Below are 15544 nucleotides of genomic sequence, written 5' to 3'. Positions count from 1 at the left end.
AGTTGAGCCATGTAACTTCTAATCAGTTCTCCAACTTAAGTCCGTTACTCAGTTACAAACAGAAATCTATGGTGTGTGTTCAGCATAAAAAAGCGAGTGGAAAATTTGAACTTACCCATTCTGCCTCTCAACCTGGCTGAAGAAACTCTGTGGTTGAGATTTCCCAAACGTGGTTTTATTAAAACCTTAAGTTGTATCTGGCTTTTCTTCATTGAAAAAATATATCTGTACATCCTTCTTTAATTACCGAGTACCTGAAGGTTACAAATTCTTTTTTGCTTTACATCTGTTTTTCACAGCACAAGCATGAAGTGCTAAGAGAAAAGTAAAAATCAATGAAGTCGGTCGAAGGTAAGAAAATGCAAGATTATTCTTGCTTGTAAAGGAGATCGACTGTGCTTTTAGATTTCACTGCGGATTGGTAGCAATGGTGGCACACCTGGAAGGAGCCGGCACTGAGCAGCAAGCTGCTGAATGATTCTAATGACCCGACAGTAACTCAGGACTTCTGTACAGAGCACTTATCAAACCATGCAGTCCAGGTGATTCATGCATTGCATTATGATCTGTAGTCCTTCTTGCTGTAGGGCTTATTTCCCAGTATGTTATCTATTTCATTTACAATATGTGATGTCATCTTTGGAAGAACCTAGGGGTAGAAGAAAACTGACATTTAATTCAGTTTCCACTGAAGATAGCCATGGATTGTTTCCAAATCTACATCTGGATTTTATCAAATAATGTTTCCTCTGTTGTTTTTCTTTCTTCATGCATGTGTGACATACTTAAGCATTTATTTGATACCTTTCTCCCTCAAAGAAATGACTTTGCCCTGTGAGACAATCACAGAAACCATTGTCCTGAACTCCATATGCACTCAACTGCAGCAGAAACAAAGCTGGTGGCAGGAATGCCCTTATCTGTGAAAAGCAACAGAGAGTAATTAAGGGCCAAGGCAATGACATAGGCCTGTGCTTTTCTTAGTAGCACTGAAGATCTGGTGTGGAATATAGCATCGTGTGTGTTGACATCAGTTCACTTGCTTAAGTGAGCCTGCAGACAAAGAGCGAAGCAACACGTTGAAGTGCTGAACATGGATGCAACCACTGCAGATGGTTGTAAGTCACAGTGAGGTGCCCTAGGTTTGCCTAATTGAGGTGTGCAACTGGGGCTGAAGCAACATACCACGGGTTGGGATTCAGTTAGGAAAATGAGGGCAGTGTTGTCAATGTGGATGTAACGCAGCGGGCGCTGGGCAGGAGCTGCCCCACCTTTGGCACTTGCCTGTATGGCTCCGAGGTTCTCGATCAGCTGCTCTGGATTGGAAGATCCTAGAAGGACAGAGCTCACCCCCTCGTTCCTCAGACACCACGCTGCAAACAAAGGCACGGAACGGTCAGGAACAAAGGGCTCCCATCACTGTGCTGCTGCCCATCCAGTATTTGTCAGAGCTTCTCTCTTCATTTGAAGAAGAGCACTATTATTTTTGGAAGCCGTCATTTTCCAGATCACTTCTGAGTCATTTCTAATCCCATTAAGCAGGATGGTTATGCATCATGTCGATATCTCCCTTTTCCATTTTTAAATGTGCTGTCTCTCATTCATCGGATTGTTCTTGTTCCCACTAAATAAGGGCTGGGAATGCCTGCTTTGCTGCATCTGCATCATTTGTCATTTTATGGTTTGGTCTTCTTCCTGATCTGGCTCCTCTCTCAGCTAAATAATTCAGGAATACTTGATCCAAAGTAAACATGCCCCTAATATTTTCCCTCATCAGCCCTTTCCTGGTTGCCTTGTCCTTTTCTGATTGCTAAATAACACTACTGCTTGCTCAAAAAAAAAAAGTATTTTTGACTGAGGAGAACAGAGCAGTTGTTCCTCAAAGGCAAAAGATGGCATTTTCATATAATAAAATAATAGAATTATAGATAGAACTATGGAATGGCTTGGGTTGGAAGGGACCCCAGGGATCAGAAAGTTCCAGCCCCCTGCCACGGCAGGGCCTTCAACCTCCATATCCTACACTGGTCTTGGTTCCTTCTGTTACTGCATCCCTAGAAATGTGTTACCCTTCCTGAATTACTGCTGCAGTTCACATCATCAGTCTCTCCACATTCCTGCCATTTTGTTCCATAATTCCTCATGTCATTCCTCATTCCTCATTCAAGTGTTATAATTGAAAAACATATCTACAGATACATCTGAAGAGAAAGCTGCCCTCTGTCCTGTTTGAAAGGCAACACAGCTTTTTCAGTTTCTATTTACGTCAGCATTGCTGACTCCAAAGCAAACACCTGGAGCTCAGAGTACCTGCAGCCTCCCAGGTTTGAGTAGGAGTTCATCTGCGCTCCTCTTTCAGCCCCAATGAAGGCACTGAATCTTCAGCTCAGAGTATTTCCCTTCTTACCAGCAAGATGGGAGCTAAGTGTGCATTTCTGACAAAGAGCAAAGAGCAAAGGCATTCAGGTGCTAATGACAGCGCCCCTGCCCCCCTTACCGACTGCTAGCTGAGGTAGTGTGCAGCCAAGGCGCTCTGCAATGGGCGAGAGATCCTTCAGCTTCGTCTGCTGCTTCCTTCCCTCCTCGCTTATGATTTTTTCTTTCAGCCACTGGTAGCACTGGAGGGGAATTACACTGCAGTCAGATGTTGACTTTAACCTTCCCGAGCTGAAAGGTTGGTGCGAATAGAAACATCTCTGAAAATCCCCATGATGCAGTGATATGCAGGGCTGGGCAGGATGTCCCCTCCTGCTGCCTGCTGTTGTAGTGCTATGCCTTTATGAGCTTCACCTGAAGTTCTGACTCTGAAGTGTCACATTTGGACCACTGGACCCAATGGCAATTGGAAAATGGTGAAATATTGGTCAGCTTGACACGCCTCCTTCCTCCCCCCAGAAAAGTGAGAGGATATCTGACCTTGTCCAAGGTTTACCAGTGCCTTTCAAGATTAGAAAGCTAATGAGAAGGAGCTGAGATTTCAGTTTGTATTCAGACTTGACATTTGATTCTCTTTCATTCCCACCAATGTAATTCAGGTCCCTCTGGGAAATGCTGCCTTCTGAGCTAGCTTGCAGTAAATTGCCCAGACTTTGTCTTGAAATGTAGCCTTCGTGTTGAAAATAAATTACAAATGCTATGAAATACCCCAATTGAAAATCATATCCCTTTGTAAGCAAATCAGTGCAGGCTGCATCTTTCTTTTCAGCTCATTCCCTGAAGCCCTTCAGCAGTGAGGATGGATTCCTGCTGCTGTTTGCCTGCCCTCAGCACTGCAACGCATCCCCTTTTCCCAGACCAACAAATACCTTCAGGGCAGCCCTTGAGCTTTCGGGGACGCCGTTGCCGTATTTCCCTGAGATGATCCCGCAGGCGAGGGGAGACCACGTCATGGCACCCACCCCTGCAGAGAGTGGACAGAGAGCCATGGAACCAGGAGACCTCTGGGTTGTAACAGAACCCGTGCACTCAGCCCAGAGAGCAGCGACTGCTGCCTGTTGGTAAGGCACTGCCAGGGCTCCTCAGCCCCTTGGAGGGCACTGGGAGCATCGTCCTGGCAGATGCAGCCACACTTCCTCCTTTCCTCACACAGGGTGCCCTGGGTGCTCACACAAAGCCCTGCATGAGCCCTGTTTAGATAGGTCGGTGCCCACTGGTCCCTGAAGGCAAAATGCAGACATGGCAATTAACACCTCTTGCTATCAGAGATGCAGCAAGCCAGGCTTTCTGCTAGGCCATGGACTGGGCTCCTGGCTCTTGCACTCTGCCTGTGCAGCGGTGGGGAAGGATGGGAAATCACTCTTCCCCCCCAGAGACTCTGGTGTGGCCCTCCCTTATTCCTCTCTCTAAATAAAATAGACAAAGTGCTCAGCAGCAGATTTACCTATTTTGTGGTACAGTTCTGGCAGCTGAACCTCCACTTTCTCCCTTTGGAAGAGGTGGTACTCAGCCTGCTCGCACACGGGCGGTATCATGTTGAACTGCCGGGCCACAGAGTAGGCTTCCTGGGGAGAGACCACGAAGGGAGCACATCATTCATGTGCAGGGAGACACACACGGCCTGCAGAGCAGCCCTGGGGGCTGGAAATGTGCATCCTGGTGCCAGCTTATGGCTTTGCTTTACCATGATCTCCATAGCACTCCAGCGTGACGTTCCCCAGTACATGGCCATGCCCTGGTTGATGACATGTGTCATTGCTCGGACGATTTCTGAGGGAAAAAGACAAACATAAGAGAACTCTGTGTCAACTCCATGCTGCTCCTGCATGCCAGAGTGCTACCATCACATCTGGGGGCTGCCAGAACAGTGTGGCACTGCAGGACCCAACCACCATCTCCGGATGTGGACTTGGGGCCGGTCCCACAGCTGCAGGTGCTGCAGCCAGAGCAGCTCCAGCCCATGGCAGCAAGGAGCAAAGCTTGGTGGGTCACTGCACCATGCAGCAAAGGGGAGGGAAAGCACAAATAGGCTTATCTCACAGCTTTAAGGAACTTTTACCAGCTGGTTGTTGTCTAAGTATCATCCCACAGTAATATTCCTCCTAAAATTTATCACTAGAGGGCAGTAGGGCCGAAAAATAAACCAAAAGACAAAAAAAAAAAAAAAAAAAAAAAAAAAAAGAATCATTTTGTATTTTGTTCACTACGAGCATATATTAGCACCTGCTTCTTTGCACTACGGCCATTGAGATGCTGCTGAGAAATGAAGCAACTGGAGAACACAGCGGCTTCTGCTGGGTGCCTTGCTCTGCATGCAGCTTCAACCTGCTGACATCCACTTTGGGAGGACCTCCTGCCCCTTCCTGCTCCCCAGGGTTCTTCTGCTCCTGCCTCTCCTGAGCAGACACTCCTGGTGATCAGGGCCATGAGCATGGGCTCACAGTGGGTGGGAGCCAGCCCGGTCAGCAAGGGTGGGCCTGGCATGCAGGGCTCCTCCAGATCTATTTGCTGCTTTGTTTTCATGAGGCTCCACCAACTTGAAAATCAATTTCTTCCCTCTGGGATGGTTCCAAAAGTAAGAGGAGCAGATAGCAGATGCACGGGGAAGAAGAGATCCCACACAAGGATGCAGGATGAGCCTTCCTCCCACCCCACGTACATCTTCCTCCTTTGGCACAATGCACTCGCACCTCCTCCACTTCCCCCCTTCCTGCCAAGCCACGGCTGGATGGGTTCTTGTTGAGTAATCCAATCCTCCCAGCAACAAAACAGCACTGAAAAATGGCCCTGAAAAATATTTACCCTCATGGATGATGTGAGCCACGAACAGTGCATCACTCAGACTGACAAAAATACACTGAGCGGATCTGGGAAGCAGAAGAAAACAGTCCTTAGTCACTGGTACGGGTAACGCACGAGGCAGCCCGCGCTCAGCAGCACTGCCAGATTGCAGAGTGCCCTTTCCTGGGAGAGCTGTGAGAGGCAGCCTGGGCAGTGCTGCACTTCCCAGCCCGCTCAGCACTGCTGTGGCTCAGTCTGTCTGTCTGTCTGTCTGTGTGCAAAGCACTTGCTGGGGCTGGGGCTGCTGAAACGATGCTGGCCATCACTGCTTTGAGATTGAGAGAAGCTGCCTTTTATACCATGAGAGTTCTCATCCTATTTATGGGGGAAAAAAACAGCTTGGCAGAGAGTCGCTTACAGTGCCAATCTGGAGGTTATTGTGAGATTTCTCCTGCAGGCAGCGACAAGCAGCTAAACACAGCAAAGTCTCCATTTATAACCCTTGGAGGACTCTAAAAGTGACAGTGTGCCTCTTCCATGGCTCTCTGTACCCAAAAGGCAGAACTCTGAATGGCAGCACTGATCTTTCCCCTGGTGAAGAGCAGCTCTCAGGTGCCAGATATGATTCTCCCATTTTGTGCTGTCCCCCACATCTGCCTTTTTCTCCATTCCTGGGCCATCCTGGTTGGGGCAGGCACAGCCCACCGAGCGCAGTCACAGCCCAAGCACCCACGCACTGGGGTGAAGGTGTGGGGTGAAGCTGTGGGGTTTCCACAGAGCAAGCCTGTTATGGGGATTCCTCCCTCCCCCCACAGCACCTGCTTCTCACTGCTGTTGGTTTTCTATTTCTGCCATACCATCATTTTGGAATTTTTAGGGGTGTTCCATCACACCTCTTACACACTTTGGCCCATGGTTGTTTGCGTTTCTCCCACCTCTGTTCCCTTCAAAAGAATGACAGCCAACCTAGGATATTTATAACGGCTCTTGTTTACCAGATCCTTCCCCCATGGGCACGCCTCTGGATGGTCTGAGGCAGCACCCATTTGGGCAGCTCACTGGATGGCAGAAATGTCATCGCTTCGAGGGGGAGTTCTCAGAAGAAAGTACATGAATGTTCCCAAACCCTGCGGCCAGGCAGTACCGACCCGAGCCAGCTCTGTGCCCTGATGTGGAGCACGGCACCCGGTGTGGGGCTGCCCACTGTGCTGCCTTCTGCTCAGCTGCACGCATTGCCCAGAGTGAGGGAAACATCTGCGACGCAGCCTGGGATTGCATCTCTGCAGGACTAATGTAGCGTGAGGGCACGGGGAGAGGAGCGCCGTCTGAGCAGACTGCAGATATCTCCTTTGATCAGAAAGGGGATATTTTCCGAGAGAAGCTTTTAATGCCCAGAACTGACAGCTCATCAGGAGAGAGAGAAGCACAGCAGCACCAGAGGGCTGAGCTTGTCTGCATTCCAGCCGAGTTACAGAACTGAAAGGCCCAGCCTGGCACTCAGTGGCAGTGCCCCGTGCCCTGAGCTCAGGCCAGGACAGTTTCCCCTTCCAACCTCACCTACTTGCATGCACAAGCATGGAAATAACATGACAATAATTTACAGCTCTTCCTCTAATTCCTCCAGTTGCATTTCATATCCCACAGCCTCACTGCCCACTCGAGTGAGTTTACCATGATTTGACACTGTCCATAACCAGCAACCACATCAAGGTGACCTACAGACAGCTCACCCTCAGGATGAGAGCTGCATCCCGTGGTGAGGATCCCAGCTGCACAGCACACAGAGGGAACTCCTGTCCTTCCCAAAGCATTCTGTGGCTTTGAGCCACACTTGTGGCTGCATTACCTTCAGCCACCCGCATCCCTGCAGCTGCACACAGGGGATGCAGCATGTGTTGCACACCCAGGACACGGCTTCCAGCAGATCTGGGAGCAGCTCTTTGCTCATAGGGAAAGCATGGCCACGTAAGGACACAGAGCATAGCTGGGTTTGTGCCTCATGAAGGTAGCTTAGCACTTAGTGCGTGTGCCAGATATTGCTGAACCGACAGATGGCCCAGCAGATGCTCTGGGATAGAAGTGGCTTAGTAGGTGAACCATAAAAAAAGCATGAAGTACATGGAAAGAATAAACACCGCGCCATTCATAATGCAGGCGTCCCTTTTCTCACCCCGCTGAAAACCTCACCAAGTCCCACAGTTTATACTCTGCTGCCAAGCCCCAGCCTGGGAGCACGGTGCAGAGCTGCTTAAACACCATCAGCATCAGAGCTCAGCTGTGCTGTGTGTGGGAAGGAGCACTCCCATTCCCCAGCACAGCACAGCCCCTCCAATGGCCATCGCCAAGCAGAGCGGGCACTGCTGCCTGCACCCAGCTATCTGCTGATGCTGCTCTGTGCAGTGAGTGCAGCCAGTAGGGAGCAAGCAGATGTGGGATACCAAGTGATGGCAAAGGCATGTTGAGGGGTTCCCTGACCCCCCCCCAGCTGGCTGCAGGGGGCCGGGTCAGCTGGCACAGTGGCTTCCTAAATGCAAACACACTCATTTCAACCTCATCTGTGTGGATCGGAGAGGAAAGTACAGGGAGGAATGTTAAAACCAGCATTGGGATTTAAAGGGAATGCCTATTTCCATTAAAGACTTACAAATTCATTTAAGTGTGTAAATATATAGGACTCCGGGATGTCATGAAAGAACCATTTCATATTTAAGCTGCCTCGCCTGAATATTTAATAAAGATTTGTTCTTCATTTCCTACCATTGGAGGCATAAGCCTGTAAGCCAGGATCAGTCGCAGGAAAACCTTCAATTACAGCTGCACTGACCTTCCATGGGGGTGTTGTTGTCCGGGCGGTTGGCAAAGACCACATCCACGTATTCCAGCTGCAGGCGCTGCAGGGAGGCCCTCAGCCCTGCGGGGCAAAGCAGAGAGCAATGCAGGGTCAGCAGCAACACAAGAGGTGCAATGCAAGAGAGAATCACAGCTGGAAAAGACTCCTCAAGTCCCCAAACCTGCAGTGGGCCCATGCAGCCCTCCCTCGCGGGCTCTGCGAGGAGCTGGTGGCAGTGGGTGCCAAAAGCCCACATACATGTGTGTGTGTGATGGGGAGATATCCTAACAGTTATTTTCTACGAATCTTCCCAGGAACAAAATGTTTTTTATGAATGTTCATGAAGAAGAAGCCAAAATAGAGCCGTCTGAAAAACATTTGCTGAAGTTAGAGATGCAAGAAATGGCTGTTTTCACCAAGTGTGTTGAAGAGAATAGCTAACATTGACCTTAACACTGTTTGGTACTTCTGTGAAATTCGTTCATCTGCTGCCAGTGCTCCTCCGTCCTTTTGCAAAGCAGTTTCTCACCGAGTGGCAGAGGGGTTTTGGGGTGGCCACGATCCCTCCTGCACCACCAGGCTGCCCACAGTCGGACACATCACTTACCCACAGAATGCTGCTCACAACGTTATCCAGTGCAGCCTTAGTGGCAAAGTCGTATGCTAATGTCACTGAGTTCTGCACATGCAACATGAGGAATGCTTTCTAGGGCAACGGCCCCACTCTACGGATGCCCCCCATTCAGCTCCGCTCGCCAAGAGTGCTGGTGGTGATGCTGATCCCTGGCACACCGTGAGAACCGGGCTGCTGTGGGGCAGTGCCAAAAGGCCATGAGAGGTGTGGGTACAGACCTCACAGCTCAGCATCACTGAGGGGTATTTACCCTTTGGCAGCACAGGGCAAGCAGCAGCAGGGCCCAATGCTGGGCACTGCTCTGTGGGGTTGGCTGATTCCCCACATGCATTCCCTGTGCGTGGGGATGGCACAGCCTCCCAGGCCGACGTGTTCTCACCATAATAAGCTCACAGTTCATGCTGCTGATCCTTAATATGACAGAAACGTGTCTTTTCATGGGCACTGCTCTATTTGTGCCCCACCTGCAAAACACTGCTGTGCAAGCACGGATCCAGCCTGCAGCAGCCCTGACCCCCAGTTCCATAGGCACACAATGCACTGCAGGATGGATGCAGAAGTGTGGGACTGTGCCCACTGTACCAGCAACCACCAGCAGCCCTATAGGGAGCCTGGCAGCAAACTCAGAGTTCTGGCACAGGAAAGTGCCTGAGGCACAGCACCCACCTTCAATGATGTGCTTCCTCGAGAGCCCTCTCTCTGTTTCAGCCCTGCAAGCACAAAGCATACAGTTAGGGGGCTGAGGTGCCAGCCAGCAGCAGGCAGAGATGAGGTCCCACGTCCCAGCCAGGCGCAGAGCAAAGGGTGGCAGCCCTCAGCCCCAAGGCAACAAGGCATCGCTGAACTTACTTTCCGCCCCAGTACAGCTTTGTTGTGATGACCAGACTGGAGCGCCTAGGAGCAGAACAGAAAAATTGTTGTTGTTAAATAAAATGATCCCAGAAGAGCCCAGGCAGGAGACCACTTGGCTCCGAGGCAGTGCCCTCCTCCCCAAAGGCACCACCACACTCACAGCATCCATGGGCAGCAGCACGGCTCGCAGTAAAGGAATGCTCCCTCAGGCATTAAAACCCCAGGAAAAATACATTTGCTGAATTAATCTAGAGACTCCAGTGTGATAGCAGATCAAATATTTATCATCATCAAACTATTTTGCTGCGAAATTGTATGAGTGTAACAATTTGCCAGGGTTTTGCTTGGCTTGACTTCTTTCTGCCACAGGATGTGGAACATTTCCCAGTGAGCATCCATCCCCCATAACAGGGGCACTGGTTTCAGTGAGAACACCACTGGGACTGCTCTTTGGTTGCAGGCGATGACACACAGGGGAGAGCCTTAAAGATTATGTAAATGCTCTTAAAATGACACCACATATGCTAATGTGCTTCATTTACATGAGGTATCATCTCCTACCAGGCGGCCGAGATGAAGGCCCATCACAGCTTTGCATTCTTAATACACAGCCTTATGTGCATGCGCAGACCTGCTGCACAGATAATCTGCCTCTGCTCTGTGTGCGGAAATGGAGATAAATGTGCAGAGATCAGGGACTCACGGAATGGTTTGGGTTGGAAGGGACCCCTAATGGCCATCAGCCCCACTCCCTGCAATGCAGGGATGCCCACAGCTCCAGCAGGTGCCCAGAGCCAGCTCCTAACCAAGCCTCCACCTGCCAGCAGCAGTGATGAGGAGCAGTTAGGAGGGCTGGCTGCTGATGGAGATGCCCAAAGCCCAGTGCTTCCCACAGCACCTCCTGAGCCCCACACCAACTCTAGCTGGCCAGTGCTCAGCATCTGTAAGGTCTTGGAGGTCTCCCCACTCCCATTGTCCCTGCTGCCCCAGTACGGTACCTCCAGCCCTTCTTCTTGAGGATGTTCCCCAAGATGACCTCAGCCCTGCAGAAGAGAGAAAATCCGTGTGAGATGCTCAGGGCAAGCAGATCTCCACATTGCAGCCAGCCCCAGCCCTGGGGTCCTGCACTGGACACTACGCCCCAAAATCTGGAGATGGACTTTTTCCCTTTTCTTAGCTCAGCAATGATACTGAAAGTGTGAGCTGTGCCGGAGCTGCTCCTTGCTCGCAGAGTTTTCAGAGCTGTCACCATCATGGACTATTCATCAGCACTGAGACAGGCATTGAGTTGTCATTTATTCAGGATGTTTCCCAGTAAGTGCTCGAGGCGGCACCAGTGATGCATTTCAGCGGGGTGCAGCGTTGGCCTTTTTTTAAAGTGTGCTCCAGAAATGACCAAGTTTCATAGGAGATTTCCTAAGCAAAATCATGCCCGGAGCCACAGGGAAGGAACTCAGTGCAGCTGGGACCCCTCGTGCCCAACCACCACCCAACCAGGACTCACTTGCCCGCCGCATACACCTCAGCTGTGTCGAAGAGGTTGACACCACTCTCGTAGGCGATGGTCATCAGCTGCTCGGCCACCTGCAGGATGGACGTGGGGCTGAGTGAGGCAGCGCTGCTGGATGGTGGGTCACCCTGTGCCATCACATGGACCTGAGTGGGGACTTGGAGCTGCACAGCCCCCCGGGGCTGATCCTGGGAGGAACTGAGGGAAAAGCCCTGCGCTTTCCAATGGGAAAGCAGCCAAGAATTTAACAAGGTTACAGAAATCGCTCTGCAGATCTATGAGGTTGAGTGCAGGAATACATTTGTCTTCTTGTTCTGAGCATTGCCTTTTTGCAGTGACTTATTCTAAACAAGGGGAGCCGGGAAGCTAAATTTGTCATTGAAACAACTCTTTTTGCTTGAGACCACAATACCCAGAATCAGGAATAAATGCAGCTCCGTGATGTGCAGCGATCAGAAATACCAGCAAAGGTCGAATCACTTACAAAGAAAGAAAAACGTTTGAAAGCAGAATGCTGGGCCTCTTGCCTGCTGCAGAAGTTATTTTGGGATTTCTGCTGTGGCACCACACGGAGGGCTGCTGGAGCCTTCTCCCTTGTTACGAGCAGCCCCGGTGCACCCAGCCAGCCGTGAGCCCCAGCCAGCGGGAGGGGAACACAAGCACCTTTCCTTTTGCTTCATCTTATTAGGGAAAAATAACAAAATAAATGGAAATAAAACCACCACCGTGAGACACCACGCTGCTGCTAGCGATGACTGCCGCTCATTACACGCAGTCTGCAAAAATAGAGTTTTCCAAATTCTCCTCCAGGAGCAGAACTGCTGCCAATGGTACAGCACGGAAATACCGCTCCACGCAGCAGAGGGAAGGTTGTTTCAAGGGGGGAGATGCTTTCATTAAAGCTGATCTTGGAAAATGTCAGATTCGTTAAGATATTTTGCGGCAGAAGCGTTTGCTTTGCATGCCAACGCTCTGCCATTTGCTGTCACCACGCCCCACTCCCGTGTGCTGGCCATGCTTTCATCTGTAAGCACTGCCCTTAGTTTTGCTTCGTGCGTGGTACTGAATGCAAAGATCACTTACCTCATCTGAGATTTGACCTCCAAAAGTCACCCACGTCCCTACAAAGACCAAAACAACCGGTTATCATGGGAAAGGCTCCTGCGCCAATGTCTGTGTGTTCAGACCCACCGGCAACAATTGGGAACAGAGAAATGTCCTGGAGATGCTGAAACACATCAGTGGGGCAGTGAGACTTCCCAAATCCCTGCTTCAGTGCTCACTGTAACACCAGCCCCAGGCAGGAAGAGCTCAGAGGTGCTGAAGCACTGAAACACGTGCAGAGTAACTCCCCCTGAGCTGGAGCCCAGCATTCACACTCACCCTTGGCCAAGAACTGCAGCAAAGGCCCCGCTCTGCCCACAGAGGTTTGCTTTTTCCCTCGCTAACAACCTTTCTACATACCAGCTTCCTTTGCATATATGCAAAGTTAATTCTGAAGATGTGTTCACAAGGAAACTCTGGATTTCCTGCAGAACCGCAGTACAGGAAAGGCCCTACCTTTCCAGTCTGTAAAAGCTGAGCACATTGCTGCTGCTGGAACAGAAAAGAGGCTTCTTTAAAGAGCACAGGTATTCCTGGCTCACATTGCATTGCCCCACCATGGGAAGCGAGCTGTTCCCTGCCAGGACCCACCGCCACCACCACGGCCCCAGCAGTGCAGGGGAGGGCCCTCCTCCTTCCTGCCACATTCATTGCATTTCAAAACCTTTGGAAAAAGTATTTTTCTTATCACGAAATGCTCTGGTGCCACATAATAACGATAAGAATGAAAATAGGCTTCATTTTATCATTAAGCTTCTTTGTGCAAGTGAAAAATCAGGCTAAGACTGATTTCCATGTTAAAGCTTCAGAAGAGTTATTTTTGTAAGAATACATTAAAATGCATCTTTACTGGAGGAAGAAAAAAAAAAAAAAAAAAAAGCATTGAGACTGTTTACCACAAAGTGATTCTTAAACACACGTGGAGGTGGTGAGCGACGGGCAGGAGGAGCCCCAGGTCAGCACGGGGCTGAGACACACAGACACCAGGGACAGACAGAAGGGATGGCAGCACGGCTGGGTTGGAAGGGTCCTGGGAGATCACCCAGCTCCAACCCTGCCGTGGGCTGGTTCCACCCACCAGCTCAGCGTCATGCATTGACTGATTAGAAATGAGCCTTCGGGTGCCTAAGCCACATGAGAACAACGAGCTCTTTCTCTCTTTAAATATAAATAGTAAATATATGCAGAACTGGGTACACCTTCACTCCATGTACCAGCCTTCCCCATGCTGTCCGTGGGGTGCGTGCTAAGGAGCTCAGGCTCACGATCATCATCCAAGTGTTGGGAATGACACTGGTCAGGAGCCCCGGAGGAATCATTGCCTTGGTGGCTGCAGGCCAAGCCAGCAGGCTGCTGAGTTCATGCTCAGCAAGACAACCCCCAGAGCATCAGGAAACTGCAATGCTCTGCTCGATGCAGGGCTGGAAGCAGCCTGAGGGACATAGTATGTGCAGGAGAAGGTGCCAGGCCAAGAGCAGGATAGCCAGATATGCCAAGAGCAGAAGGACAGCCACACGAGTGGCCAAAAGCATTGACAAGGGCACAGCTGGGAGACATGGGAGCTGCACAGGGCTGTGGTGCCGTGCCCAGAAAGGCTGCGGTTCCCAAAATTCCCTTCCAGAAAGCACAAGGCTCCTTTGGCATTTCCAGCAGCGGCTGAGGATGATTCACAGCCCAACAGGAGCAGCTCTGAAGGAAGAGATACAGCGGAAAAAAAATAATAAAGCATAACCCTTCCTTGTCCCCGCACCAAGCAGCTGCGTGCCCTTTGCCTGTCCCCATTAGCAGTGTGAGCACAGCCCCAGTGTCCTCAGCCCCACGGGGACACCAGCACAGCCACAGAGCGTTTCGGGGCCCTTGACCTTTTGTGATCCTTTCTCTATTGTGTAAAAGGGAGCACTGCCATGAGCGGAGATGTCTCGGAATTACAAGAACGCTGAGGCTATCAAGAGGAGGAGTGAAGAGCAAGCTTGAAGCTGGGGACACAGTAGGAACACAGAAGAATGCCAAGGACATTTCTCCCGTGTGGGGTGTGTAGTGGAGCACAGCTCCAAGGCACAGCAGCTCCTCAGCCGTGCTTGCCCCACATTGGAAAGCTGCTTCCCAGCCAGATACCTGAGTTCCAAGGGAGGAATTTCTACACCGAAGCAGGATTCAGCTCCGTTCCCATCACAACTCCCAGCCTGGCACATTGTGACTATTTCTGGGTTATTTGCTGAATGCAAAATTCACCGCTTGATAATTCCACTGCTGGCAGATGTGTCACCTTTCAGAAAAGCAGAGATCCTGGCTGGAAGACAGGGCTCAGCCTCCCCCGAGGACGGATCCCCGCCCTGCTGCAGTGAGGCAGTGCTGCACGAAGCTCCCGGCTGCCACATCAGTCCCTGCTCTGCTGATGTCCAGGTGCCTTCAGCTGTGGGCTCTGCAAAAGCTTTGCCACAAAGCAAAGCCACCAAGGTGTGAGGGAAAGGCCTGGTTCCTTTTTGCACCACAAGATGCTGGGTCTGCACCATGGGGGTGGCTCTGCTACATGGTGGTGGATGCTGCTCTGCAGCTGTGGGAACCTCTTGTATTGCAAGTCCTGGGCTTCTTCACGAGGAATTGGATTTTCTGAATTTGGATTTTTGGATTTGGGGTGGCTGCTTTCATCCTGCTGCTCCTTCCATCGCAGCTCCTTGCCTTGCTGGAGGCCGTCCCCGCGTTTGCTGAACACCAGCAGCCCATCTTCACAGGCTGACTTTGCTTTGAGTTAACCACCAGGAAACATGACCTTATTTCTTCCTGCATTCCAAATACGAACCTTCCACAGCCCATGCACTTGCCCAGGGCGGGACTCTCTGATATTCCCATTTGAAATTCTCACCTTGGGCTCACGGACACAATGCACAGATGTGCCCACGCAGTGAGATTTCAGATTTGTGAGGCAGATTGCTGAGCTGGCAGGAAGTTGGGTACAACTTCAATTGGATTTGCATGCTGCAGGGGCTTAGGGACACGAATGCATCTCCCAGGGAGCTGCGCAGGGAGGTCATAGAGCAGCTACCCAAGTGGGCAGTGGGGCAGACACTGACAGACATGAAGCGCGAGAGGACCGAGCTGTGCTCTGGAGGAGCTGTGCATTGCAGCAATAACTGCTGAACCCAGGGCTCCCTGCTCCCCAGCACACCCTGGGCTCCAGAGACTCAGGAACAGCATAAGAACACTACGGTGTCTCCAACCCATGGCCCAACCCCACACCTGCCCAGATGCCAGCACCCAATCCTGCAGCTGTGTTCCCAAGGGTGATCTATAGGGACATGGCCCCATGTGTCTGCAATTAAAGAAAAGCTCTGCAAGGCATTTTTCTGCCACCACTTCCTCTCACACAACAACATTTGCTCTTGGTGAAACTGCAAGT

The 15544-nt window shown here is 50.8% G+C and overlaps 1 protein-coding gene across 2 annotated transcripts in view; it reads right to left on the bottom strand.

Moving 5' to 3' along the window:
* Positions 1–17: 17 nt before the first annotated feature.
* The window catches only part of KCNAB1 (potassium voltage-gated channel subfamily A regulatory beta subunit 1), a 33717-nt gene continuing 18190 nt past the window's right edge, over positions 18–15544 (bottom strand). For both annotated transcript variants that reach the window (XM_042820748.1, XM_042820749.1), the window contains exons 3-14: positions 12127–12164; positions 11038–11117; positions 10532–10576; positions 9531–9575; positions 9348–9391; positions 8042–8128; positions 4121–4206; positions 3881–4001; positions 3306–3400; positions 2498–2618; positions 1285–1373; positions 18–649 (exon numbers count right to left, since the gene is read on the bottom strand). In XM_042820748.1, the coding sequence (XP_042676682.1) occupies positions 560–649; positions 1285–1373; positions 2498–2618; positions 3306–3400; positions 3881–4001; positions 4121–4206; positions 8042–8128; positions 9348–9391; positions 9531–9575; positions 10532–10576; positions 11038–11117; positions 12127–12164 (941 nt within the window). In that variant the 3' untranslated portion in view covers positions 18–559. The remainder of the gene's footprint in view (positions 650–1284; positions 1374–2497; positions 2619–3305; positions 3401–3880; positions 4002–4120; positions 4207–8041; positions 8129–9347; positions 9392–9530; positions 9576–10531; positions 10577–11037; positions 11118–12126; positions 12165–15544) is intronic.

Source organism: Centrocercus urophasianus, unplaced genomic scaffold (genome assembly GCF_019232065.1).
Source record: "Centrocercus urophasianus isolate 14NV4802_14NV808 unplaced genomic scaffold, USGS_Curo_1.0 seq_19, whole genome shotgun sequence".
Classification (NCBI taxonomy): Eukaryota; Metazoa; Chordata; class Aves; order Galliformes; family Phasianidae; genus Centrocercus; species Centrocercus urophasianus.
This window is presented reverse-complemented; position numbering and strand designations above follow the sequence as displayed.